This window comes from Drosophila mauritiana, chromosome 2R (genome assembly GCF_004382145.1).
Source record: "Drosophila mauritiana strain mau12 chromosome 2R, ASM438214v1, whole genome shotgun sequence".
Lineage (NCBI taxonomy): Eukaryota > Metazoa > Arthropoda > Insecta > Diptera > Drosophilidae > Drosophila > Drosophila mauritiana.
The window spans coordinates 8,552,296-8,568,695 of NC_046668.1; the positions used below are offsets into that span (position 1 = coordinate 8,552,296).

General features: G+C 44.1%; 5 protein-coding genes across 5 annotated transcripts; 2 read left to right on the forward strand and 3 right to left on the reverse strand.

The window, feature by feature from the left end:
* The first annotated feature begins 56 nt into the window (after positions 1–56).
* On the forward strand, positions 57–609 carry LOC117137434 (cytochrome c oxidase subunit 7C, mitochondrial). The gene is made up of 3 exons (XM_033298865.1): positions 57–278; positions 341–468; positions 525–609. The coding sequence occupies exons 1-3, from the start codon at positions 189–191 to the stop codon at positions 532–534; spliced, it is 228 nt and encodes a 75-aa protein (XP_033154756.1). The 5' UTR covers positions 57–188; the 3' UTR covers positions 535–609.
* LOC117137433 (protein seele) lies at positions 567–1,864 on the reverse strand. The gene is made up of 3 exons (XM_033298864.1): positions 1,510–1,864; positions 1,246–1,413; positions 567–1,056 (listed from the first exon to the last, which is right to left on the reverse strand). The coding sequence occupies exons 1-3, from the start codon at positions 1,592–1,594 to the stop codon at positions 740–742; spliced, it is 570 nt and encodes a 189-aa protein (XP_033154755.1). The 5' UTR covers positions 1,595–1,864; the 3' UTR covers positions 567–739.
* Positions 1,865–3,991: 2,127 nt separating this feature from the next.
* LOC117135829 (defensin) lies at positions 3,992–4,405 on the reverse strand. The gene has a single exon (XM_033296339.1). It carries the CDS (start codon positions 4,361–4,363, stop codon positions 4,085–4,087), a length of 279 nt encoding a protein of 92 aa, XP_033152230.1. The 5' UTR covers positions 4,364–4,405; the 3' UTR covers positions 3,992–4,084.
* Positions 4,406–6,706: 2,301 nt separating this feature from the next.
* On the forward strand, positions 6,707–13,539 carry LOC117135828 (SPARC-related modular calcium-binding protein 2). The gene is made up of 10 exons (XM_033296338.1): positions 6,707–7,226; positions 10,121–10,280; positions 10,520–11,022; positions 11,082–11,196; positions 11,478–11,756; positions 11,963–12,054; positions 12,113–12,393; positions 12,559–12,693; positions 12,753–12,892; positions 12,949–13,539. The coding sequence occupies exons 1-10, from the start codon at positions 7,152–7,154 to the stop codon at positions 13,008–13,010; spliced, it is 1,842 nt and encodes a 613-aa protein (XP_033152229.1). The 5' UTR covers positions 6,707–7,151; the 3' UTR covers positions 13,011–13,539.
* Positions 13,138–16,381, reverse strand: LOC117135827 (GPI ethanolamine phosphate transferase 1). The gene is made up of 2 exons (XM_033296337.1): positions 15,539–16,381; positions 13,138–15,482 (listed from the first exon to the last, which is right to left on the reverse strand). The coding sequence occupies exons 1-2, from the start codon at positions 16,320–16,322 to the stop codon at positions 13,582–13,584; spliced, it is 2,685 nt and encodes an 894-aa protein (XP_033152228.1). The 5' UTR covers positions 16,323–16,381; the 3' UTR covers positions 13,138–13,581.
* Between the last annotated feature and the right edge of the window lie 19 nt (positions 16,382–16,400).

Below are 16,400 nucleotides of genomic sequence, written 5' to 3' on the forward strand. Positions count from 1 at the left end.
AATAATGGTGAAGTTTAAAGGGTTCCCTTAGTAGGCGTGCCTATAAAGATATGTCAGGCAATTTTTTCAAAAGCCAGTACTTTCATTCGCTCGCTAGAAATCTGGGAGTAACTTCGCAAGTTCATAACTAGCGCAAGCAAACAAATAATTTCTTATTCCCGTCTCAACAAACGGATTAAAATTTACTCATGTGGCCCACACTTCGTAAACCAATTGGCAAGTTTAGCGGTCCGCTGATGCGTTATGGCAGTGGATATCCAGGCGGCTCTCCTGGGGCGGTAGTTAACCCAAGGTCAACACGCAGCTAACCATTCTCAGAACTTACAATTTTCCCTCACAGAATTTACCCTTTGGCTTGGATAGTCCAATGCGTTTCACACTGTTTTACCTAATTGCGGGGGTCGTGGGCTTTGGGGCTCCGTTCCTAGTGATTCGCCATCAGATGCTTCGTAATGTAACCGAGGATCCGTAAGTAATCTGAGTAATCCAATAAAATCGTATCGTTATTAATGTTTGCTTTACAGCAAGGATTAGTAATCCCAAAATGACAGAACAATCGTTAATAAATTAATAAAAATACATTGCACATGGAATTTATTGTCGTACATACTTTGTAACACTTGGCATGGTTTTCTTTACATTAGCTAAACATAGTTTTCGTTCGAAATATCAGTACAAAGACCTCCACTGGGGGCGATCAAGGAAATTCGTTAATTAACTAAGCTTTCACTGGGACAAGCTACAGCTCCTCTTTGCCATCAAAGTCATACTCCTCCTGGACCGGCGACTCGTCGCAGTAGCTCGCTCGTTCTGAGCAGATCTTGATGTCCAAATCGTTGCCGAGCTCTTCTGCCTGGAAGGCTTTAACGAAGATCTCATCGTTGTCCTCCAATACTTCGTTGCAGAAGTGCCCCAGGCTTTTGTTAAGATCACCATCTTGCACAAAGTCAACCAACGAGGAGTCGGGATTCATCTGACCGTTGATGATCATCTTGAGGAGTGTGAATTTCCCGTTGCTCTTGTAGGTTGCCTTCAAGTAGTCGTCCATTTTTTCGCCTTAGAACGGGGAAAAATTAAGAATGATAAGCAAAGTGTTATTATTAATAGAATACCACATACAACTATCTTAGCTCATTGATAAACGCTCGAAGGTAAAACTTTTGACCAACGCCAAGTGTTTGAAGATTAGACTGCTCTTTATCAAGCCTCAATGCTATTCCGTACCATATGGTAATAATTACTTACAGATCTTCTCCATTAGTTCGGTAAGGAACATCTCAGATTTCACCAGGCGAACTTTCTTGCTGATCGAATTTCCCTGTGCGTCCAGCCGGAATCCACTGACATCGGCCATCTTGTGGGGGTCCTCCTTGGCAATGGCCTCCTCCAGTTCCGTAACCACGGCCTTGCACACTGTAATTCATGGAACCTCAATTATCCGGGCTCCCAGGGCCAACAAGTGCACAGCCGCCTGTTGCTGACGCGCTGTTATGTGTGTATTCTCCTTACCGTGACACTTGACCTCGCGGGAGGTGAAGCTGTAACCTTGGGCCAAGGCCAGCAGGCCGAACAGGATAAGCGCCTTCGTCAGCATCTCTTTAATTGATTGTTTAATAGTTTAACGCGTGGAAACTAATTGCATTAACCACGTCAGCAGAAGCGCCTTCCGTTTGAAAGTGCGGCGTTGATAAAGACGTGTGCTGTATTTACCACGACTTAAGAGCGACGTGGTTCTTGATGCTCTCCAGCGATAAGTGAAGAATTCTACTTAATTTATGCCCAAGATTTGGTGACGAGGGACGCGGTCAGTGGGTCTGTGTCAGCGTTCACAAGAATTGTGGTAAATGTTTTAAAGAAACCTTATTGATAATACCCGGCTATCGATAGAACTTTTCTAGCTAACGCCAGTATTCGCTATCAAATATTTTTAAGGTTACCATCTCTAGCGATTTCTAGCTAATAAATAAATATGTACTTGACTTTAAAAGTTTTAATTAGATAATTCACATAAAATGATGTCTTTTAACATTTGTAAATCGTAATGTTTTTGAACAAACAAATATATCGATAGTCAAGTGCGCGCGGTAATTCAAATCTTAATCGTAGCAAGATGCACGTTGAATTGTTTATATTTTGGGGGAGAGCTGCATTATATATGTGCATCTCAATTCTCGTATTCTCTTAGTTCTACATCGAGAACTTATATATGTACATTAGCCTAGTCCCACATCGGTGCCGATAACTGAAGAGTCAGTGCAAATGGGGAATCGCTCGCGAGTGGTTGCTCTGTTTTCGGACCGAAATGTGAGGACGAGGGGTTCGCGTAATTAACCGGCAAAGCGTTTGTAAATTAAAAGAAACCCACAAGTCGGCCGCGTTCCTCGATTTCTACATACTCTTATTAACCATTATAATTGGCGTTAATTAAGTGTCGTGTTTCCCTCTCGGCGCGTGTTTCTCTTCCCTTTTCCCCTTGTTCGCTTGCAGCGTTGATCGTTTCTTGGCGACTGATTTTTTTTGCTCGTTTAATTGATAAGAACGAATTGTAGTCGACTTGCCGTATTTATAGAGCAAAGCCGCAGAAGAAACGGAAATGCAATGCAAATTGTTGCTATACCTTTTAGCGTAGGTTCAATTTTTTGACCCTGCCGAACAGAAAGTGGCATTCGCGTGCTGCGAGATAAGAGATCGACAATTCATTCAGCTATGAATGAGTTCGAGAAGCACCGCAATCTCAAATAGAAAATACATAGATTTAATGTGGATTTTATTTAATAATATATAGAAAAATATATTTATTTCCTAATTAAAATCTCATTTAAATCACAATCAAGTGCAACGGCACAAACCTTTAACACAAACACCTTTAACGCCCTTTTTCGAACAGAGGGAATTGCACCTCTCAATGCAGGACTGCCGCCTTGGGCGGACGTGTTCCTCCGCATCCTGGATAAGACTCCCCTGAAGCTCCTTCTGCAGATGTCTATTCTCGGAATCCTCCGGAATAGATCGAACCTGCATTACGCAAACCGCAATTAGATTTAGCGCCAGAATAATAGTGATCTTCATGTTGGGTTATAAAATCGAGAACTGTTCTAGCTCGTTCAGGTTGCACTCGTGTTTTATAGTAAATTGAAAGGCTTCCGGTTTATGATAATGAGTATTTTTGTTGTTATAATGGAAAATGCGGAATAAAATATATGCGAAAGCTGTCTCCATTTGTTGCTTAGTTAGACACTGACTAATTATGTCGTTATATGACATTGTATTTTCAAACTTACAAATCTACAGCTAAAGCTTAATGTAACTTTATGTAACCGAATTATATTAAAGTAATAAATTAAAGAGATAATCCTTAACATTATAAAATTAAATTTTGGGACACGCCATAACACTTAAATAATCATACCGCCGGTGGGTGGAGTTCGTATGCAATCTCGAATTCAGACACTTTTTCGTTTGAATATCTTTATTTCCCAAACACTTCATTTAGTTGAGTAGCGGGTATCTTATAGCCGACTAACCGTTTTCTCCAGTTAGGCTTACGTACATTTCATTGCACTGCCAAACGGCTAGTAGCATTGGGTTTTTAGCTCTAGTATGGATTAGTTAGTACAACGCAATACAGATTTCATAAAATTTCAAATTTGTATTGCTTTTTCAAATAAAGTTTACTGAGCTTTATATTTCTTTATTAAAATCTGCTTTGAGTCGCAATGAAGACCAATATCTGTGTCGAAAAATCTATTACACAAACTCCCGTTAAGAGCATTTTTATATATATTAATATATATGTATATAACTATATTTATAAATATATATATAAATATATATAAATATATAAATATTCCTTATGCGGCATTGGCTTTTTGGGAGATCGTGCTCCTCGGGACCTCAGTTCCTTCTTACCAATTACTTTCATAATACATAATTAGTAATAATTACAACTCTTTATACTAGGGATTTCTTTAATATTTATTGATTAAAAGGATCCAATTATACATATATAGAATTTTTCAACGTTTTGTTTCATTTGTGACACTTAAAAAACGAAAATGTTTGGTGTACACAGAGCGAAACGAAATCAATTGCGGCAAACGCAGACGGCCTTGTCGTTGCAGTAGCCGCCTTTGAATCCCTTGGCAATACAGTGGCCGGCGCAGGCGGTGTGGTTCCAGTTCCACTTGGAGAGTAGGTCGCAGGTGGCTCGCTTCTGGCGGCTGTGCTGCACCACCTCCTGGTGGGCATCCTCATGCACCAGGGCATGATCCTCCGGAATCGGATCCACATCGGAAACGGGCTGAGCCTGCGCCACGCAAGCGAGCAGAGCAAAAGCGATAGCCACGAGAACGAAGAACTTCATGTTGGAATACAGCTGGAGAGATACTGTTGTGGCAGATCGGGGTTTCGCCGAGCTTATATAGCGATGCGACGGGCTGATCGATTCGCCCAGGGACTCCCACCCGGTGACTTACCTTCCCATTGTCTCTTTTGCTGTGCAGGAAGACACGTCTCGGGGGTTTTTAATTTTTAAGTTCACTGCTAATGGGAGAAACCGTTGTCTGGAATATTATTTCATGTGCTTTGCCTGGAAAATATTGACAATATTTCATAGATAAGAGCAAAATACTGCAGACAGGGCCCGTTTCTACAATAAGTTATTTGCATTTCAGCGGATTTTAGCTGCCCTTCAATTTTAGGCAGTAAAGTATACTCCCCACATGACAAGTTAATTGTAGAAGGCAACATCTACGAAATTAGCCATTTCAAATTGTTAAGGCCTTACTTGAGAAAGAATCTTTGGTTTGTGAGATATGCAGGACATTTGTTTATATGCAACGTCGATAAAATCCTAAGTAAATATGTGCCCTTTAGTAGCATCCAATTTCGATATTATTACTCACAAACTGTTGAAATTTGCTGATCTAGGGGAATCCATCTTTAATCATCTGGATTTCTAGCTAACTGACCGATTGGGTGCCACTTTTAGGGCTATGCTCAGAGCTACACAGTTGGCTCAAGAAACTGACATACTCGGATACGGATACGCAGATACATAAACACATGCGACAATAAATAATTTCTACCGAAAAGTTTCTTCATAAAGCCGGGCAAATAAAAAAACAAGAATCACACAATGATTAGTTGGGCATACAGCGGCAGGGGCGGGTGTACTTGTATCTGAATCCGTATCTGCGCGTACGTGTATCTATATCTGTATCTGCATCTGCATCTGGTTCTCAGCCCAGTCGCGCTGAGCCGACAATCCCGATCGAATCCCACGACCGAGGCTTTTTCAGTTGCCCTGCTCCTCCTTGGCTGGCCGCGTTGCCTGTTTACCTTTGTTATCGACCAGGTTGTCTTGTCTTGCATTTTGGCGTCATACTGTCTGCCAGTCCACTCCACTTGAGTTTCTACCCCGCCCCTTACAACCGTCTACAGTCTAGAGTGTTGCCCGCATGCCCATCTTCACACGAGGAGAAACTACCGAATTTTTCTTTTACGTTTTCAATACATAAAAATGAGTAGTATGGGTATTTATTTGTCATATGTCATATGCATACATCCCAAAATCCAAATCTATAGATCCCTAGATATTGTACAATATTTGAAGTTAGCTAGAGTTGCTACTTCTGCACGAAGGTATATAAGCGTACTATTTACCAGTACAGGCATATTTTCCCCAGTGCATGCTCGATCATCGAAGAAGACCACAAAACGGAGTGTGGCACAGCCGAAAACAAAGCGAGGGCAGGAACGGGGGTGTTCGGGGTGTTGGGGTATATCAAGTAGTGGGCAAGAGGGGGCAGTTATCGCCGCCGTCAGACTGTCTGGCAGGTTTCACACCGAGTCGAAGACGGAGACCGGCAACTCCACTTCGTCTCCGCCTCCGCCTCTGCCTCCTCCATCCACCGTCCTAAAATCCTCTCCAGGCGAACTCCTTGGCCAGCGGCTCTATAAATCACAGGAGCGGGGCCCTCGACGGCTCACGTTTTCTCCTGACCGCCTGCCCCTACCCCGACGTTCCTGCGCCCCTTGCCCCTTGCCCCTCCCCCGCTGGCTGAGCAGCTGGTGCAACTGTTGGCCGCTTTGTTTTAGAGGTTTTTTGTTGCTTTTGTTGGTGAGGCAACCTCTTGAGATGCACAAAGAAAGATAAATTTCACACGCATACACAAGTGCTCTCTCTGTCTGCCGGTGTGTGAATGTGATCGTTTTTATGCTGCTACAGTAGAACATCCCTAAATTATAAATTCATTGTTCTTGCTCTTTCTACCTACACATGTATAAAATATATTAGCAAACAATATATTCATGTAGACAAAATCGGACTAGCATAATTTGATGATTACAATGTTGTTTTAATGCCGGTTTCGTTTTAGTGTACTAATAATGTGGTAGTGATAGTTAATTAGTCGTTCAAGCACACAGAATAACATAGTCAGAAATCCAATATCTTACTCCGGTACCGTCAACCTATGGTTTAACTTAGTGAGGCTCCACTGTGCTGTCTGTCCAGCCTCCACAAGTCGGAGTGTGGCAAAGATAAGATATTGGAAGCGACACGCCAGACACTCTGGCGGCGGCGATGTCCCTCGCTCTCTCCGCCGATCTCTCAGCTCGATTCCGATTCCGAATCCGAATCCGATTCTTCGCCCACTCTCACCTGGGGCCTCTCTCTTCGATTTTGGGCCACTCCACTCCAAGGCAAATGGCCAGTCGCGTGTGGAACTCGGCTGCGATCGGTTGACTATTGAAGTGCGCTCTGCAGATTCGTTGTGATCCGTGCTCCTCGCTCCTCCTCGCTTCCTGAACGTTTTCGGACGGTTTTCCAATCGAAACGAACCAAAAATCGCACACATCAAGACGCATTATATAAACAGAAGATCCACAACACCTTAATGCACACGCACACACCTCTCCCACTATAAATAGCCCGCGGTAATCGGTAAATAAATAAATCGGAGAGCGGCAAAGTAAAAGTTCTAGGAAGAAAATCTAATTGCGACTTTGCGAAAAAGATGGTGAAATAAACGAAGAACTTTGACTATAATGAGAGAATCGAACTTGATGCAATAAACACGCGTATCAAACCAATCCCCCCTCCCAAGCACAGTTAACAGTTAATTGACGAATTCGAACTGCTAAGTGAAATGTTGGCGAGATGTGTTTTGTTCGTCACTTGGCTGGCGGTTTTCATCGCGACTGGAAAGAGTGACGATCAGTTGGTAAGTTTACTTTCAAAAACTGTTAACAAAATATTCGCAGGACAAACCAAAGTAAATTGGGTTAATCATTTGCAGTAATGTGTTGGCGTAGAACAGAGCTGAATGTATACAGTTAATTGTCTATAAAAAACTACTATTTAAAGTTACAAACAATATTACATTTTGCATAGAAGGTGTGGTTAAATCCATATCAGTAGATCGATTATTCAGCCGCCGAACATATTCCTCTCTGGAGTTTTTGACTTCTTAAAGCTCTTAACTCTTAACTTTTTGCTTATATGTGTATACAATAGGTAGATGTATCTAGTACCAATTCATACATAAAGTTTTATGTTGATGACGGCCATAATTTGGAGCTGCATTTAGTCCTTTCCAATTTGTGTAAGTGCTTGTAAGCAGAGCCTGCCAAACTTTCTGCCAAGGCTACAAGCGATTACTTCGTAAATCCCGAGAAAACACTCCAATATTCCAGGTATCAAAGGTACCAAAAGTCAGCCAACAAAGAAGCTGCGGTCGTTCTTCTTCGCGCTGTCTTTCTCCAGCTTGTTCGCCGCCGCGCTGTCTGCCAAACTCCGAAAAGAGAGTCTGCCGGCTCCTTCTTCTTCTCTCCCCTCCTGTTTTTTGTTTCTTCTCTTGTCTCCTCTTCTTCTGATCGCCTCCTCTTGGCCTGTCTTCAATCCCACACCTTGATTTTTGTTTTTGTTTCATCTGACCGACGAACGAACGTGTTTCTTATTCCTGCAGAAAAAAGAAGAAGAGCTCGAGGAGCTGCAAAAAGGAGAACACAATATGATCACAAGTCAAAAGCGATTCTTTGCTGCGCGTTTGCTCCTCTTTGTTTCTATACCCTTTAAAATGAAATCGAAATTTCGCATACAATTGGTTGTGTGCATAAAGCGTAGGAATTCGCGTTTAAGAATTTAAGAAGAGGAGTTGCCGATTTCGTTCTTATTCCTATCTGACGTAAAACAGGCAAAATATAACTGAAGAATTCGAATTCATATGCAGTCGTATTCTCCTTGCTATAAAGCGTATTCCAGATTCGACTTAAAAGGCTAGCAATCCTTTCTCATTCTCATTTAAATACCTTTTTTAGTCATTTTGCCAATGTCACTAAGCTGGCTGATGATGACAAAGTGTGAAGAAGTATTTAAAGTGTGGAGCTTGTTCTTCTGATTCTTCTCCGCCCATTGCAGCCTCCTCTTCGCCGCCTCGTTCTTCGAGCGTGAGAACTGTCAGTCAATAATTTTGTCGTTATCTTGGTAACAATCCTTGAGCTGTCTCAGTTTATAATTTGTGGCTAAGAGGGTGAGACAATGTGAGGGGGGCGGGAGGCAACAGGGTGCTCCAGGTGGGAATTTTCAATCCAGGCACGTTTTCGGGATAACGCCCTATTTCAAAAACTTAGATAATCACCAGCAAAACTGTCATTTGCATTCCCAATCAGACATTCCCCATAGCAGGGGCATTGCAAACGTGAAATTCGAGGGGGTTTTACATAGAAACTACTTATAATTTATAAACATTTAACACACTTTTGCCTGTACAACAAGCATTGTATGGAACTTAACAAGCCTTATAGGTATTTGCTCCCCAATATCCGAAATTGATAATCAGCTAATGGGGTATTCATGTTCAACTTTTAACCAGATGCCCCACTCTCCACTTCTGAGAACAGCCATCCGATCTGCCTATTGCAGCAATATACCTATGTACATATGTATGCTCTGGTTATATATGTATGTATGTACATACTTTTGTCCGATATCTGTCTGTGCACAGTCGGGAGTCGAAAATCACCTGCGCACTCCGATTTCCAAGCAGCGCGTGCTTCGCTGCCCACAAAAAAGAATTCGAATTGTTTACAGACATTCTACATTATTTGTATACCTACATATATGTATGTTGGGGCAACAAGATAACACTGGGACAGGTAATATTTGTGCTTCTCATAATTGTATAACATTTCTTGTCGAGCTTCTGGTGTTTAGTATCTTCGGGGTGCATTTCGTTTCATTTTGGGTGTTCACATAAACGCATTAAATTACAAAGCTGGATTATAAAATGTTGATAGCCATAATCCCTTCTTGTTCACTTGATTCTTTTTGGATGTATGGGTTTTTGGGCTTTAATCATTGAAAGTATTCAAAATGATACAGAAATGGTAGAGAAGTATACAGCTCACACACTTTAACTGCCATTGGCACATCAAGTAGTATGCTCATATCTTATCCCAAACATGTTTCAGTTATGGAACATTTAGATGGCTTGCCGCATTTCACTTTTCAATAACAGCGAAATCTAATTAATGTCCGAGCGACACGACAAATAAATATCCGTGGGTCGGCCGGAGCAAATTGGCGACAAAAGGCGCTGCACTGGCAAATCCCAAAGTGCTGGGCCGCCCCATCTGTGTATGTGTGTAGAAAGATATATAGATACAGATATTTGCGTATACTCGAATGTGATTTTGTGGGCTAAACAAGAATTTCGGCACTCAGCAGCCAAGTTGGTCGAGAGCAGCAGGCAGCCATAATTTTGGTGCGGATTTCGGAGCTTTCGAGTTATGGGCCTGACAACTTTGATTTTCACATTAGCCGGCTAACAGGTAGGCCACCCCCAAAACCCCCTTCGCTTCTGCACACCACAGCCCACCCCCCTCAAGCGGCCGCCCCTGTCGACCATTGGCCACATTCGTATTCCAGTCAGCGGCAAAGGCCCAGACGCTTGGCGACTCGCAGACTTGGCCATAAGTGCAGTAAATCATTTTACGCGTATTTGCCCAAGGGGGAGCGGTACGGGTACCCCACCCACTCCCTGCAGCTACCATACAGTTGAGACTTGCACTGACTCCACCACCACCACCACCTTCTCCTCTCGATCTCTACCCGCAGATGAAGCTACCCGCCTGCGCCGCCAAACAGGGCGAGTGCGATGATAACGAGGGTCCCGTCTGCGGCACCGATGGCCAAACCTATCCCACCAGGTGTCATCTGCTGCGGGCGCAGTGCGGTGGCCACCAGGTGAGCCTCAAGTACAGCGACTCCTGCAATGGTAAGTGTCAATGTATCACATACCTTACTTAACTTATACATAAGTCGGGAGATATAGCCCTGAAATGCATTAATTGCTTGTGTGCTTAAATAATACGTTTTCGATTGATTATCTCTTTGGTTCAAACAGTTGTGTTAATCATCTTCTTTGATTAGTTAGTTAATCTAGTTGTGACATTTATGACGAATTCTATACAATATACAATATATATTAACATACAATATGTTCTATCATTTTAGCCTGCTTGGAGGCGGTGAAATTTGCCCGTCGTCAGCAGGAGCGAGATCCCGGGTACTTTGTGCCCAGGTGCAGGAAGGATGGCAACTTTGCGGCGATGCAGTGCTATGGGAACAACGGATGCTGGTGCAGCGACAGTCAGGGCAGGCCCATCGAGGATGATAACAAGCAATTCCGGCGGAAGGGAAAGCTGCGCTGCAGGGCCAATCGACGTGACCGACGCCGCCTGGCATCGCATCAGATTGGCTACAATCCGGATACATCTGCGTCCAAAGGCAGTTCGGAGGCGGGATCTACAGCCCATCGGACTTGCAGCAAGTCCGATCGGTCGCAATTCAACACCAACCTGATGAGGATGTTCCGGAACGAGGCTCAGAGCTTTTTCCGCCAGCCAACTCTCTCGGATTCCCACATCCTGGAGTGGCAGTTCTCCAAGCTGGACACGAATGGCAACAAGTTGCTCGATCGCCAGGAGATTCGGGAGCTGAAGAAGGTACTCCGGCGGGTAAGTAACTATAGTTTTTACACTGGAAAAATGTATTTTAAATTAATGATTTAAATTAGAACGTTAAACCTCGTCGTTGTGGACGGACCTTTGGCAAATACTGTGATGTCATCAAGGATGCCAACCTCAATTGGTTGGAATGGAGCGTCTGCTTCACCAAGGAGTTTCACAACCGTGAGTAAAAGTTGGAAAATATAGAACAGGATATTGTAGCAGCACCTCATGAACTTTAATTTGCAGTATCAAAACCTTTAGAAGTATTAATTCATTGATAATTAATTGCTTTCCGATTAGCTGCATTTCATTTAATACACTTAATTAATTATAGTTCATGTGAGTCTCAAAAACATTAAAAAATCCAATGAAGACTTCAAGACACGGTTTAGGCAGCTGGCGGAACATCATGATCCATTTATCCTTAGTTCATCTCACATCTGTGTGTCATCTAAATCCAGGTAGTGCTGTCGTAAATCTTCTGGCGAGCAGTGCAGCCACCGCCCCACCACACTCCACGCACTACAGCATCCACAACACCAACGTCAATGGCCACCACCGAGGTCACACCAATACCATTGGTACTGGAGTTAATCCACACTCATATTCCGAGGATGCGAGTGGCAGTGAGGAGCACGAGGACAACTACGAGGACGGTGCAACGGGCTACGGCGGTGAAGAGGACGACTCGCAAGGAGCAGATCTGCCCAGTTCACGAACGCATATCCCATCATTATATAGTACGTAGAATTGGGCTACTAACCAAATTCAAAGTGCATTGGCATAAACTAAATCACGATATCAGACGTATAATTTATTATTTATCAACTAATATTTAATCACAAAGTTGTCATGCAAAAGGAACCGATTGATCATGATTTCTTATCATTTCTGCACGCCTCCAAAGGGCAGATTAAAATGTTTGTTAATTATCAAATTCTTTCAGTGCTCAACTCAAAGCCAGAGACGGCGAGCCAGGACTTGGAGAATGACTCCAACTGCTGGATGGATCAGTCGGTCACGCTGGAGGAGCAAGGCGTAAGTCTTCAAAATACCATTCGCAAAGGAAACCTCTGTATGTTTCTCCAACCCATAGCACGGCGGAAAGAGCGTCCTATTTGTGCCGCAGTGCCTTCCGGATGGTCGCTATCAGCGCATTCAGTGCTACTCCTCCACGTCCACTTCGTACTGCTGGTGCGTCAACGAGGATACGGGAAAGAGCATACCGGGCACATCGGTGAAGAACAAGCGGCCTCAGTGTGACGAGAGTGTGGCCGTGCGACCCATGAAGGGATGCACCGAGCCGCGCAAGACGCAGTTCCTCAAAGAGCTGAAGGCCTACCTCAACACCTCTCTTCTGCCCAGCAGCACCACCGGGTAGGATTGATCATCACTTTAAGAGCTCAGATATTCAGTTCAGCAAGCTTAGTCATTATATATATTCAACTTTTTATAGATCTTCTTAGAATACTGATATAATGTACTAGGAGTATCACCAGATTAGATTAGTACATTTAATAGAATGTATTCTCTATATTGCAGTACGAATTCTAGCATGTGGAAGACAGACGATGAGCGAATCGCCACTCTGAGCTTTGTCTATCTGGACAAGAACAAGAATAAGTCGTGGGATCGTCGAGAGTGGAAGAACTTTCGCGATCTGGTTACCAGTGCAAGGTGAGCCATCAAACCAAAGCCCATCCTTAATGGCGTATAAAATCTCTCCTATTCAACAGCAACCTGCGCAGATGCGGCAAGAAGATGCCGCGCTACTGCGACGTCAATGGTGACAAAAAGATCTCGCTGGCCGAGTGGCTCAACTGCCTGCAAGCAACTCCGCGGGAAAGTGCCACCACGGCCAAGCCGGCACAGTCAAGTGGGTTCTCCGTTTTAAAAGCGCTTAGCTTAATGCTAATCCAAGATACATTTCAGATGAGACCGCCAGTCCAAAGTTTCAAGGTGTGAATCCGGTGGAGCGATATCTGAAAGATTAATCGGGCTAAACGTTTCTATAGCCGTGCTGCTGCTTCTACAACTCATTAGATGTCGTCGTGCCATGACACACACAAAACCACACGAATACACATCCTACACAACACCATCCACAATTGGGTGGGTCGATTTTTTGGAGTAATCCTAAAAATATACACTTGATACATTTTTTTTAAAGAAATATAATTTCTGTCTTTGATTTTTTTAAAGATCTATTAGGATTCTCAGTTTACAATTTTTTAACTATCAAAAGTGTTTTAAAATTCTTAATTTATTTATGTTTAAAATAGTAACAATACTGGTGTTTCTAATACATTCTTAAATGCGTCAGAACAGTACAGAATCAGTAAAAAATTGTCTTGTTTGCAAATAAGTATTCGTCTTCTTTATAAGCTCAGATTTGGTTGTCCATTAAATCGATCCACCCTGACCCTCACCTACACGCAGACACATTCCTAGCATTAGATTCTATAATTTACATGTGTATGTTACTAATTCTTAATTAGTGTTGTAAATATTATCGAACATAAATGTTTAAGCTTAGCTAGAATGTTTGTCAAATCGGTTATACGACTAGTGATGTTTGGCGCTGATCACATCCCAGTGGATTAACCGCAGCGGCAACATTTTGAAGTCTATTTCCTCCCAAGCAATCACTCGAAGCAGCTGCTTTGTGGTATAAAAGATCAGGAGCATCACCAGCGTGGTTACTTCCATGATAACGAAGTGTGATATGGACGTACCGATGTCCAGCCAGGAGCCCTGGTTGCGTACCAGGAATAGGAAGTTCAGGCCCATTACATCGCAAACGAGCAGCAGACAGATGAAGATCTGCTCCTCGTGCTGGCGTACAAACTCGCTGTTGGCATAGATCACCGACATGATAAGCACCACAGGCACAAGTAGTTTCACTAGCACCAGACCCATAATCACAAAGGGAGCAAAGTGACTGAGGTAGCAGCGAGCGATGTTCGGATCAAAGGAGCTGATCGACGCTATGTTTCCGGATCCAAAGAGCGAAAAGAAGGTGTACAATAGCAGGGTGAAGGCCAGACGGAGCACTGATCTCTCTGCCCGCGCACTTTGAGCCCTCAACGAGATATTGAGCTCTATAGTCAGCAACTGAACGAACACAGCCTCATAGGACGTACACAGTGTTGCGTAGAGAGATCCCAAATTGAAGCCAATCTGGGCGAGACGCAAATCCAGTCTTGATTCTTTGCTCAGCAATATGGATGCAAAGGCGTATACCAGGTAGAACCAGCTAGCCAATTTCAATGGAATTGGTATATTAATGCCGTTTGAGTGGAGATAAGCACACAGTATGGTTTGCAGCAGTATCAGGCCATTACAGTACGTTGTGTGATTCCTGTAGCTTAATCTCGACTTAGAAATCCAAAATGAGTTCGTAAAAATGACTATAACTCCAGCTCCAAGCAGGTATCCATTTTGGTAGCCCACTGACAGCGGCAGCAGCGGAAAGCATGACAGAATCAGGACCAATGCCAGCCAGGAGAAGAAGTCCCTGGATTTCGATTGAAAATTTTCCCAGCTATTGTAGCAGGCAAAGACGCAGAAGCACAGCGCGATCAGGCGGCGCTCGAAGAAGGTAAAGACCATTAGCTCCGCGCAAGCGATGAGTAACACAATCTGCCACATTGAGGTCTGCAGGGCCGGCACACTATACGCTGAAGCTGGCGATGAAGAGAAGTTGATGTTCCAAGGCTGCAAGGCCTTAAGCCAAACGAAATATGGAAGCAGCAGATAAAAGGATATATCCAGTGGTGTTCCTTGGCTCAGCAAACAAATAACGAGCACGATCACAGAACTTCCTATGCTCACTGTGACTATTTTGTTACTCCTTTCGAGGAGCAACTCCACTTTACTGGCCCTGTTCCTAGACAGGAGGCGGTAGATGTAGAACATCCACCCCAGGAAGGTGGAAGTGGTGCTCAGTAAAAGCACTCTACGGTAGTATCCGTGATAGTAATCGATGCCCTCAAGGGCTTGCGACATGATGACTTGGCTCTTGCCTATACAAAGTGAATACTCCCGCTTCTTCTGCAGCTGAACAATAGTATCCTTGTATCGTTTGATTGCTTCGGCGTTTAAAACATCATACTCGAGTAAAATATCCGCGAAAAATCCCTTTTTATGCTCCTTCTGCAGGGCTACGTACTGTTCCAGTAGCTGCAGAGCGTTTACATGGGCAGCCATTGCCTCGTATTCCTTGCTGACATTCATGTAACCCACTGGCAACGTCCCAAAGTTGTTCATCGGCGGTGCGAGACCCAACAAGGCGGACATCAGGGGTGTAAGCTGGGCTTGCTCCAATTCGTGCAGTGGCATTGCAGGACCTTCATTGTTGGGCATAAATGTCCGTCCTCCAGGATTGGGAACGACCCTTGACGCTCCGGCACCCCAGAGCACAAAAGGGGTGTCCGTTTCATGGGGTGAACCAGCACCGTGGGCACCTATAAAACAAACATGTTAGAAAGCAATTTTGCGGGTATGCAATTTTATCGCGTACCTGAATCCGTCATTCCATGATCCGCGGTCAACAAGTAAGCAGTTCGCTTATCGGGAAACACCCGCTCGAATTCCTGGTATATTGCGTAAACACCTCTTTCCGTCTTTTCCAAGGTCTGTCGAAACTTTGGCGCGCCTGGCTTGTGGACATGTCCAGCGGTGTCCAGTCCAAGAAGGTGCAAAAAGAACACGACGTTCTGTGCCCGCTGCAGGGCTTCTCGCTTCTGCTGGAGCAACAACTTCACCCTCTTGAACACCCACTCGTCCTGCTCGTAGGCATCGTAGCCTGGCGAAAAGTCCAGATCGTGGTTGTAGAACCGGAGATTTATTTCGCCGCCGTTAGACACATGGGAAAACACATTGAGAACATCGTTCGCTCCCCATGCGTAGGTCTGTGAGCTCCGGTTGAATACGGTGTCGAAATCGATGGGATTACTTTTCCAGCCGCGCAACACTGCCGATGGATCCTCGTAGAGTCCGGCAATTAGGGTGATGTGTCCGGGACGGGTTTCCGTTGGCACACGAGTGCGTGACACGCCCACAACGCCCTCCCGCAAGAAGATCTTGCGCAGGTTGGGCACATAGCGGCAGTTCTCCTCAAAGAAGGAGTCGGCGCGGAATCCGTCGGTCACGATCAGCACTAAACGATTCGCCGGTGGCTCCAAGCCGTAATATTCAAGATGCTTCTGCGGAGTAAGGCCCGTGATCACCGGCGATCGGAAGTAGATCACGAAAATTGAGCCTAGAAGGAGTACGTGGACCACCAGGGCGTAAGCAATCCACATTTTAACGGGAATGCTTACTTTTAAATAAAAATCAGCTGTGACGGCAAATGATAAGAGCCTGGTATCGAGTACTCAACA